Here is a 21,863-nt window from a genome sequence, read left to right as displayed (position 1 = left end):
ACCGTCTGGTGCTGGCTAGTGCCACTCGACATGTCCGGCAAGCCACCGTCAAAGCCTAGGATGGGAGTTGATGGACAGGCTGGAAGGCAACAGCGAGACTCGATTTGATCAGCCTGACCAGCAGCGTGCATAGGCACTCTTTCTGGAGGATCCAGTCCCTCAGATTACCAACATGGAGCTGACCCCAATCAAAATCCGGCTGAAAAAGCGTCGGGCAGGCGACAAAGGTTCACACCAACCCTCAGGATCGCATCAAACACAAAAGGCTCTCGACCGGGAACGGCACAGGAAAAAGCGAAGGAGAAAGCACAAGACAGGCGAGTCCCACGCGGCTGTGCGGGCCTCCTACTTCGAGAGAGAGGTACCACTCGAGGTCCTCGAGAGCATATTTTGGCAAAGCGAAAACGTCAACCTGCCGCTGTCTTCTCTTCGCTTTGGTTGGCTACTCTCAGGCCGGCCCACGTTGCGCCAGACCTTCATCAACGCATTTGCGCCGACGTGGGACATTTGGCACGGCTGCGTGCAGCAGATCAGCGCTGAAGGGCGCCGTATCTTCAGCTCTGCGGGGCAGGAGGAAGTTCCCGAGCAATGGGGTGGCAATCCAGATTTCCAAGTAAGTCTGTCTCATGACGACTTTCACCAGTTCGCAAAGGCTGACAATGGGCACAGTCTGCACTTCTGAGACAGCCTTGGTCAGACATCGACATGATCCTTGAGAGCGAACAGTTTTGGTGCAATAGATCTGCCCGAGATCGTGTCTACGAGCCCGCCAAGCTCTGGGGAGATGTCCAGTCTCAGACACTGGAAGAGGACGACCCGCAGGTCAGCAGCCTTGTCCGCGACGAGTTTCTCAACGACTACGCAGCCTTTCGTCAGACTGAAAAGCTAGCGCTGCCACTCGACGGCTCGCTGGTCAACACCTCCAAGACCTATATCCGAGCTCACCAAGACACGCAGATTCCAGAAGAACTCATTACAGGACCTTGGGCGGACGCCAAGTCGATACAGAAGCTCTTCTGGCTTGTACGTGCTGGGTGTCGGTTAACAGAGGACCAGACCTGGGAAGTCACGCTGGAGGGCTTCCAGAATGCTGTCTGGGGTTCGGCAAAGTACGAACCAGGGTGGAAGAAGCCATCTTCAGGGCAAGAGGCGCCACCCGAGCATAAGGTCGATCTCACAGTGGTTCGCCTGCTCGTGGCTCTTGATGCATTTCGCCAGTGGCCGCCTCACGTAGTTAGGGACGAGCTTGACAAGCTGTTGCAGAGGCTGGAGGACTCGAAGAAGTACAGCCCGGTGAATGTCTATGCATACACGCACGCTGCATTGGAGGTGCGGCGACACTACCCGGATGAAGAAGGGGAGTATGCTGGGAAATTGCCATCCTAGCAACGTTGAAGACACTTTTCCTTGAGTCTCATCGCAACGAAAATGCGCAGATGTGCTGTGCAGTAGAAAGCAAGGTCTGTAATATTGAAGTATATCCGCATCATGCAGGAAGTCGATGAGCTCTCAAACTTCGGTACCATGCTTTAACGTGACTGTGTAAGTTTTGATGTGAACAACGTCTTCCTTTGCAGGGGTCCTCAAAACCCCCAGTGCGCTGCAGGTACGGAATTGTGGCGTGCAGGACCCCTGGCCGAGGACCGTGTTGGGGGGTGGCTCCATGATCGGCAGACAACACCACGCCAACTCGATTCCGCCCGCCTGCACCTCGAAAAAGGGACCACGGGAATGGCGACCGCCCGTCCTTGCCAATCCCCTCACGCCAGACCGGTTGTGTCCCTTTGTGGCGTAACATTGGCATCAACCATGTCACCAGCCGACTTCATCCACCGCCTGTGGTCGCCGCCAGACGTCGAGGCGGTCACCGATCTCCACAGCTGGTTCACGCAGTTCTCGATCCTGCTGTCCAAGTTTCCGTACGTCTCTTGTTCCTGTGTGCCCCCAGCCTGGCTGCCCGTCACTGACTCTGCCCCCCGAGACTCAGCATTGCGCCCGTGGCCTCGATCGCTGTCCCTGTGCTCGCAATCGTCCTTGCCGCCGCCCTGCTCTACGCTACTCAGGACGACCACTTCGACAAGCCCAAGCGATACACAGTCCCCGCCCCGAAGCTGCCAGACGAGACCGTGATCCTCGACAAGCCCAGCATCAAGAGCCCCGGGTCCACGGCGATACAGTGCTACGCCCCGGCGACCGGCCAATTCCTCGGCTACGTCAACCCTTCGACCCCGGCCGGGCTCGACCGAGCCATAGCCCAGGCTAGCGAGGCGCAGAAGACATGGGCCAAGACGACCTTTGCTGAGCGCAGGCGCGTGCTGCGGACCATGCTGCAGTATGTCCTGGACAACGCAGAGCAGATCTGCCGGGTGTCATCGCTCGACTCAGGCAAGACCATGCTCGACGCGCAGCTGGGGGAGATCCTCGTCACCGTCGAGAAGCTGCAGTGGACGCTCAAGCATGGCGAAAAGGCCCTCCGCCCCAGCCGCCGCCCGACCAACCTGCTCATGAGCTACAAGAAGAACACGGTCTACTACGAACCCCTGGGTGTCGTCGCCGCCCTCGTCAGCTGGAACTACCCGTTTCACAACCTCGTCGGGCCCATCATCAGCAGCATCTTCGCCGGCAACGGCATCATCGTCAAGGTCAGCGAGCAGACGTGCTGGTCTGCAGCCTACTACACGAGCATTGTCCGCGGCGCCCTTGTCGCCCACGGCCACGACCCGCAGCTCGTGCAGAGCGCAGTGTGCTGGCCTCAGACAGCCGGGCACCTGACCAGCCACCCGCAGATCAGCCATGTCACCTTTATCGGCAGCCGGCCCGTGTGTCACCACGTGGCCGCGAGCGCCGCCAAGACTCTGACTCCGGTCGTCGCGGAGCTCGGCGGCAAAGACGCCGCCGTGGTTCTCGACTCGGCAAAGGGCGACCTGAAGCGCATAGCCGAGATCCTGCTCCGCGGATCCTTCCAAGCCGCCGGGCAGAACTGCATCGGCATCGAGCGCATCATCGCCACCCCCAAGGTCTACCCGAAGCTCGTCGAGATGCTGGAGCCGCGCGTGCGCGCGATGCGCCTGGGCCTGGACAAGGACATGGGCGCCATGGTCTCGGACGCCTCCTTCTCCCGCCTCGAGGCGCTGGTCGACGACGCCGTCGCCAAGGGCGCGCGCCTCCTCGCCGGCGGCCGGCGCTACGTGCACCCGGACCACCCGAGCGGCTTCTACTTCAGCCCGACGCTCCTGGCCGACGTGACGCCCGACATGGCGGTCGCGAACGAGGAGTGCTTCGGCCCCATCATGACTATCATGCCCTGCCCGACGGGCGCCGACGCCGACGAGATCCTCGCGCTCGTCAACGCGCCCAACTTCGGCCTGGGCTCCAGCATCTACGCGTCCCCCTCGGACCCCCTGATCCCGAAGCTGGTCCGCGGCATCCGCGCGGGAGGCGTCGCGGTCAACGACTTTGCCGTCTTCTACGCGGTCCAGCTGCCCTTTGGCGGCGTCGGCGGCTCCGGCTACGGCCGCTTCGCCGGCGAGGAAGGGCTCCGGGGCGTCTGCAACATCAAGTCGGTCTGCGAGGACCGCCTCGGCTGGCTCGGCGTCCAGACCGCCATCCCACCGCCCGCGCGGTACCCCGTGCGCGACCAGGAAAAGGGCTGGGCTTTTGCAAACGGCATCGTCGGCCTCGGGTACGCCCTCACCCTGGGCGGCAAGCTCGGTGGGCTGTGGCAGTTGCTGCGGAACAGCTAGAACAGGGCAAAAGCCCTCGCTAGCTAGCTAGCTAAACGCTGGTTTCTTGGTTTCCCATGCCCTTTCCCCCTTAAAGAAAAAGAAAAGAAGGGCTTCCTGATCTGAAAAATACTTTCCCGCCGTGTGGGCTTGCGCTTGGGTGGTTGTGTCGAAAAACGAGAGGTGCTACTTGCTGTGGGTCTGGAACGGGCTTCCTTACTACTGGGGGCTGCAGAAGCCGGCGGATAAAAACAGGGTAGCAAGGAATATGCGCCAGCGGACTACATGGACAGACGGTACTTTGTGTACACACAAAGTACGGCATGATAGCCTAGGCAAGACACAAATATGACAATCCAAATAGCCGTTTTTGACCAGGTGACAAACAGTCAAGAATGGGTAATGATGACACCCTTGTGCGGATCTGCTACCGACATGTCTCGTGTCCCATATACCTTTGTAGGCTCTAGTCTTGTGTTCCACTACTAATAATAGAGCATTGTTGTTAAAGATAATCTTGAGGTTCGGGAAACTCTCTTTTGAGTATCAATCTTGGTCTGTTGAGTATATCCTAAAACTATAACGCCTACTTTCTCGAAATGGGTGACACTGCAAAATCTCAAATTCGCTCCATATTATCTGCCCAAACGTCCCACTACAGTTTGCTCGCCGGCGCGGCAGTGCCAACCTGTGTGATCTCGTTATACAGCAAGCTCGTCAAGAAATCAGCATAGTCCTCGCCAGTGACTTGACCGGCAAAGTACTGCGCAGCGAGTTGGAACTTGTTGCCTTGTGGGGCCTTTGAGGCGAGCTCGGCCGCCTGCTCCTTGAGCAGCTTGAGAGCATACTGCTTGTCAACCTTTTTGCCCTCGGCAGTGGGCACACCATGACGGGTCCATTGCCACAACTGACTGCGAGAAACTTCGGCAGTGGCGGCGTCCTCCCTGTTATCGTTCAGATAGATTAGATTCTGATGTTTTACCACGTGCATGGGGCGAGTACACTTACATGAGGTAGTTGATCGGCACACAGCCGACACCGCGAACCCAAGCCTCCATGTAGCCCAGACCGATGTTGAGGTTCTTGCGGATACCATCCTCGGTGATCTTGCCGGGGACGTTCATGTTGAGCAAGTCGTTCTGGCCAATGCTGACATCCTCGCGGCGGACAAAGAGCTGGTTGGGCGTGGGCATGTGCTTGTTGAATACCTCGGTGGCAATGGAGGCAAGGGCAGGGTGGGCAACCCAAGTGCTATTGAACAGTGTTAGCAAAAGCAGCATTCTTCATTCCTCTCAACACATCAATCAGACTTACCCATCGTGACCGGCGCGAACCTCGCGCAGCTTGTCAGCACGTACGCCGGCCATGGCCTTGTCGTTGGCCTCCTTGTCATCCTTGATGGGGATCTGAGCAGCCATGCCACCCATGGCGTGGACACCTCGCTTGTGGCAGGTCTGAATGAGAAGTTTGACCTGCATACCAAGATGATTAGCGCTATTAAAGCGTCAAGGCAGGCAAGGTGGAACTCACGTAAGCGTCCATGAATGGTACGGTCATGGTGACGTTGCTCCGGTCTGGCAGAACAAAGTTGCTGTTGTTGCGGAATTTCTTGATGACACTGAAAATGTAGTCCCAGCGGCCACAGTTGAGGCCAGAGCTGTGGTCCCGGAGCTCATAGATGATCTCGTCCATCTCAAAGGCGGCCAGGATGGTCTCGATCAGTACAGTACCACGAATAGTGCCACGGGCCATGCCGATGTAGTCCTGAGCGAGGTTGAAGACATCGTTCCAGAGACGGGCCTCACGGTGGGACTCCATCTTTGGCAGGTAGAAGTAAGGTCCGAATCCTTGCTTGACAGCCTCCTTGGCACTGTGGAAGAAGTAGAGACCAAAGTCGAAGAGAGAACCGGAAATGGGCTCGCCATCCACAGTGACGTGCTTCTCCTCAAGGTGCCAGCCTCTGGGGCGCACAATCAGGGTCGGGAGCGTGCGGTCCTTGCGCAGCTTGTACTCCTTGGAGCCCTGCTTGAAGTCAACCTGCCGGCGGACAGCATCGTAAAGGTTGACTTGGCCGTTGATCATGTTATCCCATGTCGGGGCGCTGGAGTCTGTTTTGCAATTCAGGTCAGCCGTCGGGAGTGGTTTCCTGGACACACAAACATGGCAAAATCTGCACTCACCTTCAAAGTCGGCCATGTAGGTGTAGACATCGGCATTGAGGGCGTTGACGACCATCTTGCGGTCGGTGGGACCGGTGATCTCGACACGTCGGTCGACGAGACCCGGGGCTGGGGGCGCGGCCTTCCATGTGGGGTTCTCACGGATATGCTTGGTCTCTGGGAGGAAGTCTGGGAGTACGCCCTTGTCAATCTCGGCCTGGCGAATGACGCGGCGCTCGAGCAAGGACTTGCGGGTGGCGTTGAAGGAGCGGTGGAGGAGGGCGAGGAAGGCGAGGGCCTCTGGAGTGAGGATCTTCTTGTGCTCGGGCTGGACGCGGCCAGAGACGGTGACGCCCTGGAGGATGGTCTCTGTGGTAGCCATGTTGGATTGCTGTGTGTGGAAGCTGGAGAATGGTGTAGCAGAGTATCTCTCGTCCAAGTCACAAGCTTGTCAGCCGGGCGATGGATGGCGTATAAGTGGTTGCGCTGCTCCAATCAGGCGGTGCAGTCAAGCCGAGGTAGGGCTGGCACGAGTCGTGGTGCTGGGGGTGAGCTGGGGTAGTGCGCAGGCAAGTTGCAGTGCGCTGCGATCCTGTGCGGCGATAGGGTATTGTGCTTGCACAAGGACGACAATTTTTCGAGACCGCGCAAGTGATTATTTCGATGCAGCCAAGAAAAGAACAATACGACCAGGTCGTTTACACGGGCAAAGGAAGAAGGTCGGGGCGAAGGGGAGAGTCGTGGGAGGGCCCCAAGGTTTTAAAGCACATGCAAGCCGGAGCTGGGGAAGGAGCGACTACGGATCCACGAGCTGGGCCGGCAGAGATAAAGCACGGCCAGGTACGTACCCCATCAAAGACACCACATGTGCACACTAACAGCGCTGAACACACCACTCACGCAGTCATGCCAAAGCTTACCTGCGCCAGCCGGTGCATGCGGGGGGCCCAGACAATGTGGCAGTCGTCTTGCCCGTGACTTGGACGGCATCACGAAAACGACCGGAAAGGACTGGCCTGCCATGATGGACTGGCTGGGCTCTGGGGCTGGGATGGGCTTCGGCACTTGACGCAGGACCGGGGCAACTGGGCCTACCTACCTAGGTATGCTGGCCAGGCAGGCCCTCTGTTAGCCGGGGGCCGAGCAGACGAGACGGGAGGCAGCTGATAGGGCAATCCGCGCGGGCAAGGGGTGTCGCTGTGGAAGGGCTACCCCAATTGCCACGGGGATGATTGATGGATGATGGTGGGTGATGATGACGAGGTGCTTGGAAGGGCGAGGTCGGGGCAGGGGAAGCGCCACGGGGACTTGGCCGGTCGAACGGGATGCTCGGCCTCGCCTTGGTGAAGAAGCGCATCCTCTGCCTGGGCCAACGATCGTCCTCTCACTCTCTGGTGCTGGTGCGGAAGTGATGCGCTTCGGCTATGGCTCTGGCCACGGCTACGGCTACGCCAGACTCCAACCCAGGACGACGGCACGAGCTTGTGAAAGTGTGGGGGAGGGGACCTCGCGCAGCAGTGACGTTTGCGGCTTCTCCCGCCTACACTCGGCCCAGTCTCATCTCATATTACAGCATGCACTCGCTGATTTGGCTGCAGCCGCCGCACACCCACTCTGCTCACATTGTCGTCGCTATGCCTATGTTGAGATGCACAGAGTGTGTTTGTTGGTGTTGCGCGCCAGCGCTGCCAGCCATACACAGGCTGTGATTTACTCGATGCCATCGAGTAAACCGCCAAGGGGCCACCGGCCACTATCTCCGGTCCTGGGGCAGGCTTGTCAAACTGCTCCACCGCTCCCCGCACTCGCAGGGCGTCGACGGCGACGTCGACATCCAGAGACTAGGGTACCGAAGCTCAGAAACTCTCAGCAGGTCGTGTTCTAGAACTGGCCGAAACCGCTCCTAATTACTCCTTGCCGTCGCTCGCAGAGGATTGATTTACAAGACTAGCTTCTCGGCCATTCTTAAACCTGCGATTGCCAGCCAGCACCTTGACAAGGCAACAAGGCGACATACAGCGTGAGCCCGTAGCGTACGCGAGCTAGAGACAAGACAAGATCAACCCACAAAGTACATGCCAGCTGCCATTCCAGCAGCACTCCAGGCCCGGAATCCACCAAAAAGAGAACAATGCCATATACATTACATAACATAACTTTACACTAGCTCTGTTCCTCGCTTGCACGCTCGGTTCCCAATGTTGGATCCGATGTTGCTCAAGGCGGACCCGCACGCCGACCTCGGCAACCCGCAGCCACCGTTTGCGCAGCACATGCCGGGCCCCCCGGCCCCGGAATCCGCCGACCTCCCCTCCAAAAAGCATCTATCCGCATTGAGGTGTGTGATGGCGACAAACCGACCACGGAACTTCTCCGCGTGGTGGCCACCTCACTTGCCGTGGCAAGGAAATCGCAAACAAACGCTCATCGCGAGATGCAAGTAACCCGCCTCATTATTTCCACTTTGTGACAAAACCACATAGCTCTTCGTATACAGCCCACGCATGAACTCGCTACAATACGCACACACATATACATAGGTACACACACCTACGCTTACACATACATGCCTACAAATCTATCCGTCTCTCCACGGCAATCGTGCCTCCTTGGTCCATTGCACTAGTGTCTGCATCCTGCTACATACATACAACTTACAAACATGAAACGGCTTCCCAACTTTATTCACTCAAGTACGCTACTCACATACTATTGCTGCCCGCTCACAAAATACTGTACTACAATCAACCCCCAACCACACAAGGAGGTCCGATGATCCAAATGCTGCCCAGCACGGACGTCTATCATCTCTCATGCCGAGGTCAAGCAGGGGCCCCAGCAAGGAAGGAAGGATGGAAGGGGAGATGGAACCTGGAGAACGTGGAGAAGACGCAACCTGTGCACGCGCTAGCTGCCTGCTTTGCTTGACTAAGTTATTTTCTCTGGGAAACCCGGTTCCGCTTCTGTCTCTGTGTTTCCAAGTTCAAGGTCCATGGCATCACTTTGCTGTAGGAAAAAGACATTTGCTGCCCGTCCCCGTTTCACACTAAACCGTGACTGGCACAAATCTCGACGCTGATCCTACTCGTATCCCACTTTTGCGCTACGCCCAGAGCTGCGCCCCATCAAGGGCAGTGACGCACTGCGGGGAAACCGATGCTATGCCGTGCGCATTGGATCCATGCCTCTTAGTACTTACACAGCGTGTCCGAAAAAAGTGACCTGCAGAGCATCGTTGTACATTGTGATAATACTACATCTCTATTGGAGCTTTTGTTCCCTTATTTACTTCGTTTGTTTCTTTTCCTGCCATGTTGACCTCCTTCGCCGTTCAGGCCGAGTACCGGGCATCTACTTCTTGTAGGGCGACGGGCCAATCATGAGCTCGGGACGCACAATGGCATCAAACTCCTCAGAAGTCAAGGCATTGAGCTCCATGGCGCTGTCCTTCAGAGACAGGCCCTTCTTGTGCGCGTTCTTGGCAACCTTGGAGGCCATGTCGTAGCCGATCTTCGGGTTCAGGCAGGTCACCAGCATGAGCCTGGGAAAGAAAAGTGGTTAGTATACAAATTACAGAAGCTGGGGCGAAGCAGGAGGATAGAGAGCCGGCACTTACGACTCCTTCATGATACTGGCAATCTTCTCCTCGTTGGCTTGGAGGCCGGCAACGAGGTTCTTCTCAAACGAGCGCATGCCGTCAGCGAGCAGTCTGCTGCTGTGCAGCAGGTTGCGGATGATCAGGGGCTTGTAGACGTTGAGCTCGAACTGGCCGTTCATGCCTCCGATAGTGGCAGCAACGTGGTTGCCCATGACCTGGGCGCAAACCATGGTAAGGGCCTCGCATTGCGTGGGGTTGACCTTGCCAGGCATGATGGACGAGCCGGGCTCGTTCTCAGGCAGGTTGAGCTCGCCGAGACCGCAGCGGGGACCGCTGCCAAGGTACCGGATATCCTGAGCAATCTTGGTGAGCGAGGCGGCGACAGTGTTGAGCGAGCCGTGAGCCTGGACGCAGGCGTCGTGGGCGGCAAGGGCCTCAAACTTGTTGGGTGCCGTCTTGAACTCAGTGCCAGTCATCTTGGTGACCTCCTCGGCGATGGCCTCGGCGAAGCCCTCAAAGGTGTTGATGCCAGTACCGACGGCAGTGCCACCCTGAGCCAGCAGTCTGAGGTCGGGGAGCGAGGACTCGATGCGCTTGATTCCCATGTCGAGCTGAGCAACGTAGCCAGAAAACTCCTGGGCGAGGGTCAGGGGAGTGGCGTCCTGCAGGTGGGTACGGCCGATCTTGATGATCTTCTTGGCCTCGAAGTCGTCGACCTTCTTCTGGAGGGCGTCGCGGAGGCTGCGCATGGCGGGGATGAGGTCGCCCTCGAGCTCGAGCACGGCGGCGATGTGCATGACAGTGGGGAAGGTGTCGTTGGACGAGGCGGAGCGGTTGACGTGGTCGTTGGGGTGGACTGGCTTCTTGGAGCCCATCTTGCCGCCGAGGATCTCGATGGCACGGTTCGAGATGACCTCGTTGGCGTTCATGTTGGACTGGGTGCCGGAACCGGTCTGCCAGACGACGAGAGGGAAGTGGTCGAGAAGCTTGAGGTCGGCGACCTCCTTGGCGGCCTGCTGGATGGCCTTGCCAATGTTCTCGTCGAGACCGTAGCGCATGTTGACGGTGGCGGCGGCGCCCTTGAGGATGCCAAAGGCCTTGACAATGGCCGGGGGCATGCGGTCCTGGGGCTGGTTGATCTTGAAGTTGGTGAGGGAGCGCTCGGTCTGCGCACCCCAGTACTTGTCGGCATCGACCTGGATCTCGCCAAAGGCGTCGCTCTCGGTTCTGGTGTTGGCGGCCATCCTGAGGGCGGTGGCGTGGATGCTTCTGCGGAACTGTGTAGGCAGGGTGGAGGGCGAGGTGAAGCTGTTGCTGGAGCTGCGGGAGATGGCAGCAGTAGCAGGAGAGGGGTAGCGAGCTGCAGCACGGCAGGTGGAGAGCAGCCGGGGAGCAGCTGCCCTCTGGAGCGAGCTCGCCGAGGCGGACGCCGAGCGAAGCATGATGGGTGGGCGGATTGGGTTTGGCGGCGGGCTTTGCGTGGGAGGAAGTGACTGCGTGGTATTGGGTCGCTGCCGCAGCCTTGGAAGGTAAAAATGGCAAGAGATTGCAGGCAGGGATGGGTGTGGAGGTGCAGAGACAGACAGAGGGGCCTCGCGGGGCGGAGTCCGTGACGGTGCAACTCGGCTCGGACGTAAGATGGTTGTCTGGGAAGGTCGGCGGCTGTGTTTCGTGGTGCCAGAGTCTCGCGCGAAATAATTGTCCACGATGCGGGTTCCGGAGGCAATCGGCACGGGCCCGCGGCCTTGGGGTTTGTGGCTCCGGGGTCGCTCGCTCGGGCCAGGCAGGGGTGCTCCTTCTGCCACAAAGCTGCCCTCTCCTGTCGCTCACTCCAGTGCTGCCGGGATATCCCGACGTCGATGACAGACTTCCCCATCGTCACACATCAATTCTTGGGATTGTGTGTGGCTACCTGCTTGCTACCCATCAATGTTCACTCGTCCCGCTGGACTCAGCCGGTGGTCGTGGCCAAAACTACATACAAGAAACCATAGTTATAGAAATTCTTACATCACAGCTGGCTGGCTGTCAAACTGCCAGTTTCCCCTCCTTTCTCAAAAGCGCTCCTTTCCTTCCACCTGAGCGACGCCATGCCACCCATGGCCCCCTGGCGAACATCGAAGTGGATGATTGATACCTAGACAGTACTGTTGCTTCTCGAAGAAGAAAAAAAAAACAGTTTCCAATCCTCTTTCCAGAATGGCAAAAAAGAAATCCGATTGTCCAGCAGAGGTGAGCCATGCAACATCCTCGCCAGCCAGGAGTAACTCTATCTCGTCATGGTCAAGCATTGAGCGTTTTGACCATCATCTTGGTCTTGCGCTGCTCGGCAACCAGCAGGTTGCGGCTTTCGAAAACAGTGTCCATCGTGTCGACTACTCGATGGAAACTGCTGGCTGCTCCTCGTTCCTGTGTAAGTCGGACGATGCAGAGCTGGCTGCGCTTGCCATGCTCAATCACTGTCATGACCTCGGCTGCGAATGCCACTTCCTTGATATTGAGGTCTGTGGAGTGTCAACGGTTAGCCATCGTGACCGTGCAAAGAGCGCCACACATCACAAGTTGTCAAACACAACTCACAGTTCTTAGCACCAACCCGTGCAAACACAATGTTGCGCTCCTTGTCGACATCCACATCCCGGATCCCGTACTTGCGCCACTCTCGGAGCAAGACGGCAATTTCCCGGCGCGCGCGTCGCCTTGAGATGCAGAAACACAGGTATCTGGTGGCCGGCTTGACGTGGAAAAGACGAGCCAGCCAATTCTGTTGCGGGGCAATGTGTCGAGCAGAGCTATCCTCTTTCGCCTTCTTGTTCGACATCAGTGGTGCTGGGTGCTCAAACATTTGTGAAGGCTCCGGACTGGGCGTCTCGTCAAAGTCGAAATCTGAGATTGTTAGCGAGAGTTTATCGCCATCGGCTACTAGAACAGGACACAAACCTTCAACGGAGAAACGCGTGGCTGGCTCATCTCTTGTATTGCGCCAGAAAGCAAAATTGAAGCCCTTCTTTTTGCTAGCCGCATTGTGCGCTCCCGACGAGGAAGCAGAGTCCACTCTAATTATGGTGGCACCTTTCTCATTGCCCAGTTTTGCCGCAGGAGCGTCGAGGCTGCTGTCTCTAGAGATTCTCTTGAACCACAGAGACCGCTTCTTCGACGCCGTGGAGCTGTCTTGCGATGCGAATGAAGGCTCATCCTCAGTGGCAGCCGGCCGGGGTTCTTCTGCGGTCGTCCTTGCTGGCACAAACACTTTTCTATACCTAGTGGGTGTGTCGACGCCTCTGGACAACTTCTTGGGCACTCGAAGTGGCTTGCTGGCTTGAGACTGGCCCATTTTGGCGGAGGGAGAGTTCACGAGCCGGATGGTGTTCTCATGTTGAGCAAGGTACTCGAGACCACGACGATCCTTGTGTGGCGTGGAGTAATCTCCAGGCGCAGAGACAATGCGGTGTTTGTCGGTGTCTTCTGTAGGCCCATCCTCCTTTGAACCCTCCTTAATGGGATCGAGGTTGTTGAGCCCATGCTGCGTGCTGTACTGTGCATATATGGGAGCCGAGACAACTCGGCGTCTCGCTGATGAAGTGTTATCCCCGCCATTGTCACTATGTCTAGTGGCTTTAAGTGGCAGTGAAACGGCTTCTTTCTGTTTTCTCAAAACATTGATGGCTCTCTCGGCATCGAGCAACGAACCATGCTTTGACGGTGGTGCTGGAGGCAGTGGCCGGGTCTCCCAAGGCTGTGGGCTTCCTGACTCTCGCGCCATAGAACTCTTGCCTGCTCCGAGCTTACCGCTATTGTCACGAGAGTTCACAAAGGTTGAAGCGCTGGGCTGGGGAAGTAGGAGAGAGCTGCTAAACGCGTCGTCACAGTCTTTCGCAATGCTGCTGCTGATCTTACGTAGTTCATCTTTCCAAATTGTGGCATCATCCTCGGGCACGGCCCGAGCCTTTGCTTTAACGTTCGTGATGCCCGCTGCAGGTCTGTTCATAATCTTCTCGGGGTGCACAGCGCTGATGGAAACAGCTCGGGCGGCTGCTCCAGCAGTAAAGATTGTTTCGTCTCCTGTGCTTTGATTGGCTTCGCTTTGAATGGCCGATTTTCTGCGCACATGGGAGAAGTCGACCCCCCGTTTATGCCGAACGGTGGCCGACCGCTTGAAAGTCGCACTGTCGGTACTCCTTATTGAGGCAAGCGAGCGTCGAGATGCGCTCTTCCCATGGGACGACATGGCATTCCCGGTCCGGTTCGATCGGGATTGTACTGATGCAGTTCTCTTGGACTCTGTACGCAGGGTCCCGGGTGGCTGTGTCGCTTTTGTTGCGCTCTTGGCTGCACTGGCATTGCGATATACCGTGATTTTGGCATGGCTGGCGACCGGCTCGTGATCAAAGACGCGCTCGGATTTGTACGGGTCATAGCTGTGTATCGTGCCACCACCATCGGTTACTGTCTCTATCGTTTCGTTTGCGGGATCGGTTGCCACATTGGAGATGACAGTGAACCGAGATGGTGTGCGGCCACCTTGAGATGGAAACTCCAACGTGGTATATTTTGTCTTCCACGCCCTGGGCCGGAGGTGATGAAAATCACTGGTCGAGTAGGTGAGGGCAGAGTCGTAATTCTCGAGCTGTTTTTCTCGATAGTTGTAGAGCAGCCAGTAAAAGAGCTTTTGGTCATTCGGCCTGAAGCGCAACCATTTCCCCGTTAGAAGGACTTCTCACACATTCTCGCACCGAGCCGAGGATATGCATTATGAATGGACTTACTCTGGCGAGACCAGCTTGAGAAAGAGCTCCCTTTCAGGGAATGTGTGCCACATCGACTTGAGCTGCCGCAGAGTCTGAAAGTCGACATCCTTTGGCGAGATAGGATGGCACTGTCGACTCTGTGGTATGTTGTTGATCTGGCCCCCATTTTCGTCGAACCTGTCGAAATCGGCATACTTGACGACTAGTGGATGCTTCCAGATTTTTCGTGTCGAGATGCGGTCCTTGGGATCGACTTGCAGCATTTTTCTGATGAGGTCCTGAGCGTTGTGGCTCAGCCACCCGGGCATCTCGTATATACCTTTTGTCGCCTTCGCCAGCAGTCGAGGGATATCAGGGTCGTCGAACGGGAGTCGAGCGCAAAGCATGGCGTAAAGAATGACCCCAAGACTCCAAATGTCGACCTTGTCGCCGCGATATTTCCTTCGGCTCACGAGCTCGGGCGCTGCATAGTGTGGACTGCCACAAGAGGTGCGCAGCATGTGATTTGGACCCTGCTGGATAGCTGCCATGCCGAAATCGGCAATCTTGATCTGGCCATTCTCCTTGAGCAGAATATTCTCTGGCTTCAGGTCACGATGGCAGATATTGAAGGAGTGGCAGTATTCCAGAGCACTGAGCATCTGTCTGAAGTAGAAGACAGTCTCATGCTCCGCAATCGGTCCGTGACTGTTGATGTACTCAAAAAGGTCGCCCCTCTCGACGAACTCAAGAACGAGGTATCTGCAGCGAGACAAGATCAGTTCTGTGTTTTTCCGTCGTGGCGGGCATTAAAGACGCAGGTACTCACATCTCTGACCGATTTTCCCAGATGTCATACAACTTCATGATGTTTGGATGGTCGATAAGCTTCAATATCGCCACTTCCCGTTCAATGGACAAGGGGATGTGGTTTTCTGTTTGATACTCTTCGCGCTGCCGGTCCCACTGATCAAGTTCTGCGAGGCTGCCTGGCTGAGTCATGTGGCAGGAAGCCTGCGAGAGGATCTTTACAGCGGCGAGCTCGTGCGTGACATGATGACGGGCAAGACGGACTCGGGCCGCGGATCCTTTGCCCAATGTCTTACCCAACTGCCACGGCCCAATATGAGTTTTGCGTTTGCCACTGGAAGCGCTGGAATTGGAGACCTGTGAGTCTCGTTTCGTGGCAGCTGCGTCTTCGTTGGCGAGAGCCTTTGTGCGTGAGGCAGCTGGTGCTCGTGAATTTGTTGCTGCATCTCGATGGATCGGTTCTTGTATTTTGGGTGCCGCATGCCTTGCCGACTTGGAATTGCTGCTCGGGGCTCTCAGCGGATTGCGCTCAGGGGCGCGACAACGGCTTGCCTTGTGTGGGCGGTCTGAGGACGCGTTGATGATGCGGCCTGTGGCATCACCAAGAGGAGTCCTCGACGCCATATCCGCCGTTCTGGACCACGTTACTTCAGCAGTACATGTCGATTCCAAGAAGGGCTTGCGGTTTCTGGTTGCTTGTCGATGGCAGATTCTGTTCAAGTGCAGCTTGACTCAATAAAGTGCCGCACAATGAGTGTAGGATCGGGCGAAAGACAGTCCACAGGAGGAGGGAGGGCAAGGTGGAAGTGTTCGCAGCAGGCGATGAGGTCAGTCGAAGAGGTCGAGCGCAGGCTTGCGATGGAATGCGACCGGAGTGACCGCGCAGTCAGCCGAACAAGGGTACACGCGCCAGGGAGGCGACGCTGAGGGAGGCGGTGGTAAGTTCGCGGGCAGGCTTGAATTGTATGGTTGTAGATGGGTGGAATGTGGTGTCTGACGGCGTGGCAGCCACCCTCCCTGCGCTGGTGGACACAGTAGCTCGCGATGGTGTCGCCCGTGCAGTGACTTGAGGCGTGCTGTGTTCAACTTGAGACGCGTCACTTGTTGCTGGCAGTTGAGTTCGCGTGCGATCGACTTTGGGTATCCGGAGTAACCGCGAGTGCTGGTTGTTGTTGCCCCAGCAAGGCCATGGCAACGCAGTGCGGCGCATCGGGCCCGAATGTGCCGGTACCTCTCGGAGAGCCTCCCAACTGGACAGACCAATCCTTCAGAGCTCGCCACTGAGCACCTGCTCGAGTATGTATCTTGAGCCCGCATGACTCGAATATCGGTGCGAATTCCTCTTTGGAATGACAAGAGTCCTCCATGTGTCAGTAGTGTGCAGGTTGAGGACAAGTGGGACAGGACCATGTAAGAATAGAACAACTAGACGCTTAACAGAATTCCACAACGTTGAAATGTGGATGCCAAGCTCGGGACAACGGAAGGGAGGGTTAAACCATGCCTGCTGCACACCAAGCTATCTGGCTCAAAGCTCACAGCTGAGATTGGGTCGCAGCTCATACACAGGCAAAAGATTAATATTGGCATGATCAACTTTCTCGTGACATCATGCGCCCAGGTCACAAATCCATCCCAGGCCGCCTCGTCTGGTCCTCTTACACCGGGCGAGTTCAGGGTTCCCGCATTGCGCTGCAGCCAATCACGTCTCGGACAGCGTCAAGAATGGCAAGAGGCCAGGCTGCACTGGTGGGGCTGATTGAGTGGCAGCTGCAGAGCCACTTTAGCTCTTTCGGCCCCTGCCGCCAAACGCGACGCGTCCTCCCGCCTGCGGCAATGCGATCTCACTGGACCGGACCATTCAACCAACTACCCCTCCATCCATGCTTCACCACTCTGGCTTTGGCAGCAGAAAGGTGCGCTTCAAGTCTGAACACCAGGATGATGCATCTCTACCGAGTCTGAGACATCTGGCAAAGCCCACTGTCTGAAGCGAACGACCTCCACACGCCCCTCCGCCAGTGTCACGCGAACAAACTGTCCAGCATGCCGGCGATCACATCTAGACGGCGATCGCGCGCCGTCTTCGAGGACGAAGAAGACAACACCGCATCAGCTGCCGAAGACTCTCGCAGGAAGCGTCCGAATGGTTACCGGAACCACACTCGATTAACAGCCGAAAGCGATGAGGAGTCATCTCGAAACTCGATCCTACCAAGCCCAAGCCCGGTCCCCAGCGCGAGCCAACCGTTTTCCAATGGCGTACCCAGCGGGGACGGAGAATATGCCCCAGGCGCCATCGTCAGGGTGCTTGTGGAAAACTTTGTTACATATGAGCGAGCCGAATTCTTTCCGGGACCCAATCTCAACATGGTCATTGGCCCCAACGGCACGGGCAAGAGCTCTCTCGTCTGTGCTATTTGCCTGGGACTTGGCTATGGCCCCAAGCATCTCGGTCGCGCCAGTCAAATCGGCGAGTTCGTCAAGCTGGGACGAGATGTTGCCACGATCGAGATCGAGCTACAGAAGAGGCCCAATGACCTCTCAAACCACGTCATTCGCGTTGATATCAAAAGGGAAGATAACCACCGCAAGTGGTGGCTGAATGGCAAAGATTCAACCTTGGGGGCTGTGCAGAAGCTCACATCGAAGCTGCACATCCAAGTCGATAACTTGTGCCAATTCTTGCCACAGGACAAAGTCGCAGAGTTTGCTGGACTTACCCCGGTGCAGCTCTTGCACCAGACACTCCGTGCTGCAGCTCCCGAGGAGATGCTTCAATGGCAGGCACAGCTTTATGAACTACATAAGGACCACAGGAAGGTCAAAGAACAGGCTAGTACTGTATTGGAGACACTTGCAAACCTCCAGAGCCGCCAAGAAGGCTTGCAGGCCGATGTCGACAGGTATCGCGAGAGAGATGCGGTGCAGCAGAGAATCGAGGACCTTCGAAAAGCAAGACTGGTGAGCACATACACTGTCGCTCGCCAGCTCTTCCGGGACGCGAAACGAAGAAGGCAAGAAGCCAGCGCAAACTATGAAAAGCTCCAACAGTCGTGTGGCCCGTCTCTGACGGCTATAGAAGACAAGCGAGCCTATGCAGACGCGATCCAGGAGGTCATACACGATAGAGAAACGGCCCTGGCGCATGCGGAAAAGACCGGCGAGCAACTCCTGGCTGCTGTGGACCGGAAACAAGGTGACATCAAAGACGTCGTTGGCCGCCTGAACGGAGAAACAGAAACCTTCCAGGCGAGGAAGGGCGACATTGCCAAGATTCGAAAGGCCTTGACGGATACGGAAGCAAAGCTTAAGAAGAAGCCTTTGCCATTTGATGCCCATGAGTGGAATGCCAAGATAGTAAGTCGCAGGTGAGGTAGAGGAATGGTACAGGGGCTGACAGAAGAACAGCGTGAACAAGAGCAGGTCTTGCGCCAGAACGAAGCCGAGAAACGAGACGTGAGAAGTCAGCTTGAAGACATCAAGAATCTCGCTCGGCGCAACAAGGAAGAGAGAGACCAGTTGTTGAAGCAAAAGAGTCAGCTTGACTCGCAGCAAGGCCAGCAACTGCTTCGCTTGCGACAGATGAACAGTGACGCCCACAAAGGTTGGCTGTGGCTACAGGAGAACCAAGACAAGTTTGAGAAAGAAGTCTTTGGTCCACCGATGCTCACAGCCTCTGTGAAGGACGACCGTTACTCAGATCTAATCCAGTCCCTCCTTGGCAAGGACGACTTCTTTTGCTTTGTGGCACAAACCCGGAACGACCACAAGACCCTCAGCGAGTACATCTTCAAACAATTGAAGCTCAATGTCACGATCAGGACATGTGGGAACAGCTTTGCATCGTACAAAGCGCCCCTCTCCAGCAGCGAGCTTGAAGCGCTGGGACTGGACGGCGGCTTCGCTATAGATTATCTGGATGCTCCTGAGCCCGTGCTCGCAATGTTTTGCGCAGAGAAGAAGCTTCACACCTCTCTGCTGAGCCTACACGAGATCAACGATGCACAGTACAATCAAATAACACAACACGAGCAGATCGCTGCCTGGGCGACTGGGATGACAATGCACCGCATATCCAGGCGTCGGGAGTACGGACCAGGCGCGACGTCCACAACTACGCGGCAGATTAACAAGGGCCAGTACTGGACGGATCAGCCTGTGGACAACTCGGAGACAGTGAGACTTGAGACGAGGCTCAAAGAGCTCGAAGAGGATTTCAACAAGCTCAAAGCTGAGAACAACACGAAAAAAGAGCAGCTCGATGAGATGGCTAGCGACGCCAAGTCTGTTCAAGAGCGGATAGTAAGGCATTCGGCATGTCCTCGCGCGGGTTCTGTTGCTAACTAGATCTAATAAGGACGACCTGCGAGCTCAGAAGAGTGAACTTCAGCAAGCACATACCTTATACGAGGCACTCCCGCACAGATTAGGCAAGTTCATGACCACTTGCTAGATCGTTATGTTCGCCATAATACTAACTGACGTTGGTAGCTGCGGACAAGAAGAAACTCGAGGATGCTCAGGAGCTGCTAGCTGCGTGCCGCGAGCGTGTGTTTGATCTGCGGTTGCAAAAGGACCAAATCACTATCGACAAGGCGAGACTAGTCCTCAAGCATCACGAACACCTCGCACAGATCAAGCAAGCACAGCAGGCGCTGCTCGAAGCCCGGATACGCCTGGTTGAAGCTCAATCAGATGCCCGTGGGCTCGAAGCCAAAAACTCGGAGATCAACAAGCTTCTCGAGGAGGAAGAGGCCAAGATAAAACAGCTAGATCTCGAGGCTGACAGAAATAAGCTCGACGCACAAGAGGCTCTAGCAACTGTCCGAGCCGCGCTTGCCGAAGAGGAAGACAGCTCCGCTGTCATGGCTAGGCTCAACGCCATGGCGGAAGGCAGGAGTCCTGAGGACCTGGGCATGGAGATTGGCGCTGAGGAGGCCAAGCTAGAGCTTATGCAAGGACTTGATCCAGGTGTTGTTCGTCAGTTTGAGAAGCGGGCCAAGGAGATTGAGGAATTGACAAGACGGAAAGACGCGCAGACGGGCAAGCTCGACTCGCTCACATCACAGATCCAGCAAGTCAGAGCAAAGTGGGAACCGCGTGTCGATGAGCTAATTGGCAAGATCAACGATGCATTCTCATACAATTTCGAGCAGATCAGCTGCGCTGGCGAGGTTGGCATACACAAAGACGAGGACTTTGAGCAATGGGCGATTGAGATCAAAGTCAAGTTCCGGTAAGCCTTTTCTTGTTCCTCGCGCACTGTTCCTGGAACCAGTACTAACCAAGGCGACTGTGTAGACAAAACGAGACCCTTCAGCAGCTCGACCAGCACCGGCAGTCGGGCGGAGAGCGTGCAGTCTCAACCATCTTCTACCTCATGGCGCTGCAGTCCATGGCTCAGGCACCCTTCCGGGTTGTCGACGAGATCAACCAAGGAATGGACCCGCGCAACGAGCGCATGGTCCACGAGCGCATGGTAGAGATTGCCTGCCGAGAACATACCTCGCAGTACTTTCTCATCACGCCAAAGCTTCTGACGGGTCTGCGCTACGATGAACGCATGCGTGTGCTCTGCATCGCCAGTGGCGAGCACATGCCGACGGAAGGACGCAAGATGGATTTTGGCAAGCTGGTGCGGATCCAGAAGAGTATTGCTGCAGCGGGATGAGCAGCGCCAAGCTGGCAAAGCATTGACGGTGCATGCGCCGATCCCATATACCAAGGCTAAGGGCGATTTGATAGCCAAGACCATTCAAAACAAGAGCGGGCACCTCTTGAAATATGACGCCAGCCACCGGACTCTAGTTGGTTCTCAAAACCTGGCCGTGGCCAAGCCGATCCGATCGTGGGGACCCGGCGCAGAAAATTACAGGCTTTGCAACGTTAGTCTGGACCACGAGATCCTGTTCTAGCCTGAACTCTGCACCAAGCTAGACGCCTGGTAATGGCATTGTAGCGTGCCTAGCGCAAAGCATCGCGATGATTGCCCGGGACGGACGTCAGGCAATAATACACTTGAGATGTGTGATTAGCCGTCGTCGGAGCTTGCTGGCTGTGTCTGTCTATGTCTATACTTGGGGAGATGGTATGACCTCAATTTCTAGCGCTGCATTAGCAGACTGATATCCATGGCCTCTAATGACGGTAATTGGACGGCGGAACGAGGGCAAGGCTGTGAGCTCTGCAGGTGCCACAGTTGGCTGGAACCAGAAGGGGACAGTCCCACTCAGTAGACAGTGCGGAGTGCTAAGCTTTTTCCAGGGTCATGCCCCTTGCTTGTTGTGTGCTTTGCTGTGGACCTCGACTACAGAAGTTACCAGACTACCTCTGGGAGCCAGCTCTTGCGTGCTATAACCACTTCCAAGGACGTACCATGGTAACCCCCGCATCGCGCACGCTGGGGTCTTGCGGGTCTGAGCGCAACAGTGCGGAGAGCCCTGTGTCGTTCGGACCAAGACTGGCCTAATCCAGGGCGTGGCTGGCTGGCTAGCTGGCTAGCTTGGCTGGCTGGCTGTGGCGGCCAATTTCACGGATACTTCCAAGGTTGCTGGGTACAAACTACTGCATGCCGGGGATCGGGAGGGAGCCCAGTGACTGATTTCCTGTTCCTTGTTTTCCCACGCTCCGACGATGAGGAGAAACCATCTTGCCTCTCCCTCCTGGAGCCCTTGGCGTGCGTGACGGTGGCGAGAAGCGCATGCCAATGTGCGTCGACTCCAAATCGAGGAGAAGGCATCGCCGGTGTTTCCAAATAACCGGGCTGGGGGTCATGTCTCACTGAGGGGACGGCGACGGGTGGTGGAACAAGGCCGTCGCCCATTCTGGCTGGGGGAACCCGGTC

At 56.6% G+C, this 21,863-nt stretch overlaps 7 protein-coding genes across 7 annotated transcripts; 4 read left to right on the top strand and 3 right to left on the bottom strand.

Moving 5' to 3' along the window:
• Positions 1-172: 172 nt before the first annotated feature.
• B0I36DRAFT_345681 (uncharacterized protein) lies at positions 173-1,386 on the top strand (the record flags this gene model as incomplete). The annotated part of the gene is made up of 2 exons (XM_046156383.1): positions 173-613; positions 670-1,386. The coding sequence occupies 2 exons, from the start codon at positions 173-175 to the stop codon at positions 1,384-1,386; spliced, it is 1,158 nt and encodes a 385-aa protein (XP_046016711.1).
• Positions 1,387-1,541: 155 nt separating this feature from the next.
• Positions 1,542-3,778, top strand: B0I36DRAFT_68303 (Aldehyde/histidinol dehydrogenase). Its single transcript, XM_046163206.1, has 2 exons — positions 1,542-1,919; positions 1,988-3,778. The coding sequence occupies exons 1-2, from the start codon at positions 1,732-1,734 to the stop codon at positions 3,741-3,743; spliced, it is 1,944 nt and encodes a 647-aa protein (XP_046016710.1). The 5' UTR covers positions 1,542-1,731; the 3' UTR covers positions 3,744-3,778.
• Positions 3,779-4,245: 467 nt separating this feature from the next.
• B0I36DRAFT_314382 (malate synthase) lies at positions 4,246-6,651 on the bottom strand. The gene is made up of 5 exons (XM_046152753.1): positions 5,903-6,651; positions 5,253-5,830; positions 5,037-5,194; positions 4,731-4,973; positions 4,246-4,666 (listed from the first exon to the last, which is right to left on the bottom strand). Exons 1-5 carry the CDS (start codon positions 6,261-6,263, stop codon positions 4,378-4,380), a joined length of 1,629 nt encoding a protein of 542 aa, XP_046016709.1. The 5' UTR covers positions 6,264-6,651; the 3' UTR covers positions 4,246-4,377.
• Positions 6,652-7,433: 782 nt separating this feature from the next.
• Positions 7,434-7,845, top strand: B0I36DRAFT_68255 (uncharacterized protein). Its single transcript, XM_046163205.1, has one exon. It carries the CDS (start codon positions 7,530-7,532, stop codon positions 7,764-7,766), a length of 237 nt encoding a protein of 78 aa, XP_046016708.1. The 5' UTR covers positions 7,434-7,529; the 3' UTR covers positions 7,767-7,845.
• A 1,387-nt stretch (positions 7,846-9,232) lies between these two features.
• On the bottom strand, positions 9,233-10,921 carry B0I36DRAFT_359262 (mitochondrial putative fumarate hydratase; the record flags this gene model as incomplete). The annotated part of the gene is made up of 2 exons (XM_046158103.1): positions 9,233-9,422; positions 9,498-10,921. 2 exons carry the CDS (start codon positions 10,919-10,921, stop codon positions 9,233-9,235), a joined length of 1,614 nt encoding a protein of 537 aa, XP_046016707.1.
• Positions 10,922-11,360: 439 nt separating this feature from the next.
• Positions 11,361-15,640, bottom strand: B0I36DRAFT_420402 (uncharacterized protein; the record flags this gene model as incomplete). The annotated part of the gene is made up of 6 exons (XM_046162159.1): positions 11,361-11,983; positions 12,060-12,365; positions 12,420-12,712; positions 12,740-14,161; positions 14,246-14,968; positions 15,036-15,640. The coding sequence occupies 6 exons, from the start codon at positions 15,638-15,640 to the stop codon at positions 11,763-11,765; spliced, it is 3,570 nt and encodes a 1,189-aa protein (XP_046016706.1). The 3' UTR covers positions 11,361-11,762.
• A 1,238-nt stretch (positions 15,641-16,878) lies between these two features.
• On the top strand, positions 16,879-20,925 carry B0I36DRAFT_68218 (RecF/RecN/SMC N terminal domain-containing protein). Its single transcript, XM_046163204.1, has 5 exons — positions 16,879-18,376; positions 18,428-19,321; positions 19,377-19,449; positions 19,511-20,255; positions 20,321-20,925. Exons 1-5 carry the CDS (start codon positions 17,063-17,065, stop codon positions 20,688-20,690), a joined length of 3,396 nt encoding a protein of 1,131 aa, XP_046016705.1. The 5' UTR covers positions 16,879-17,062; the 3' UTR covers positions 20,691-20,925.
• Positions 20,926-21,863: the final 938 nt, after the last annotated feature.

This window comes from Microdochium trichocladiopsis (assembly GCF_020744255.1).
Source record: "Microdochium trichocladiopsis strain MPI-CAGE-CH-0230 chromosome Unknown B0I36scaffold_2, whole genome shotgun sequence".
Classification (NCBI taxonomy): Eukaryota; Fungi; Ascomycota; class Sordariomycetes; order Xylariales; family Microdochiaceae; genus Microdochium; species Microdochium trichocladiopsis.
Note: the sequence above shows the minus strand (reverse complement) of the source record. Positions and strands in the feature narration are given on the sequence as shown.

Bases quoted from the DNA above. Each gene is read 5' to 3' on its own strand.
- B0I36DRAFT_68303 (XM_046163206.1), top strand. From the start codon at position 1,732: ATGGCGACCGCCCGTCCTTGCCAATCCCCTCACGCCAGACCGGTTGTG. The intron at 1,920-1,987 runs GTACGTCTCTTG...CCCGAGACTCAG, and splicing joins ATCCTGCTGTCCAAGTTTCC to CATTGCGCCCGTGGCCTCGA.
- B0I36DRAFT_314382 (XM_046152753.1), bottom strand. From the start codon at position 6,263: ATGGCTACCACAGAGACCATCCTCCAGGGCGTCACCGTCTCTGGCCGC. The intron at 5,831-5,902 runs GTGAGTGCAGAT...ATTGCAAAACAG, and splicing joins CTACATGGCCGACTTTGAAG to ACTCCAGCGCCCCGACATGG. The intron at 4,667-4,730 runs GTAAGTGTACTC...GAACGATAACAG, and splicing joins GTGCCGATCAACTACCTCAT to GGAGGACGCCGCCACTGCCG.
- B0I36DRAFT_68255 (XM_046163205.1), top strand. From the start codon at position 7,530: ATGCACAGAGTGTGTTTGTTGGTGTTGCGCGCCAGCGCTGCCAGCCAT.
- B0I36DRAFT_68218 (XM_046163204.1), top strand. From the start codon at position 17,063: ATGCCGGCGATCACATCTAGACGGCGATCGCGCGCCGTCTTCGAGGAC. The intron at 19,322-19,376 runs GTAAGGCATTCG...AGATCTAATAAG, and splicing joins AGTCTGTTCAAGAGCGGATA to GACGACCTGCGAGCTCAGAA. The intron at 20,256-20,320 runs GTAAGCCTTTTC...GCGACTGTGTAG, and splicing joins GAGATCAAAGTCAAGTTCCG to ACAAAACGAGACCCTTCAGC.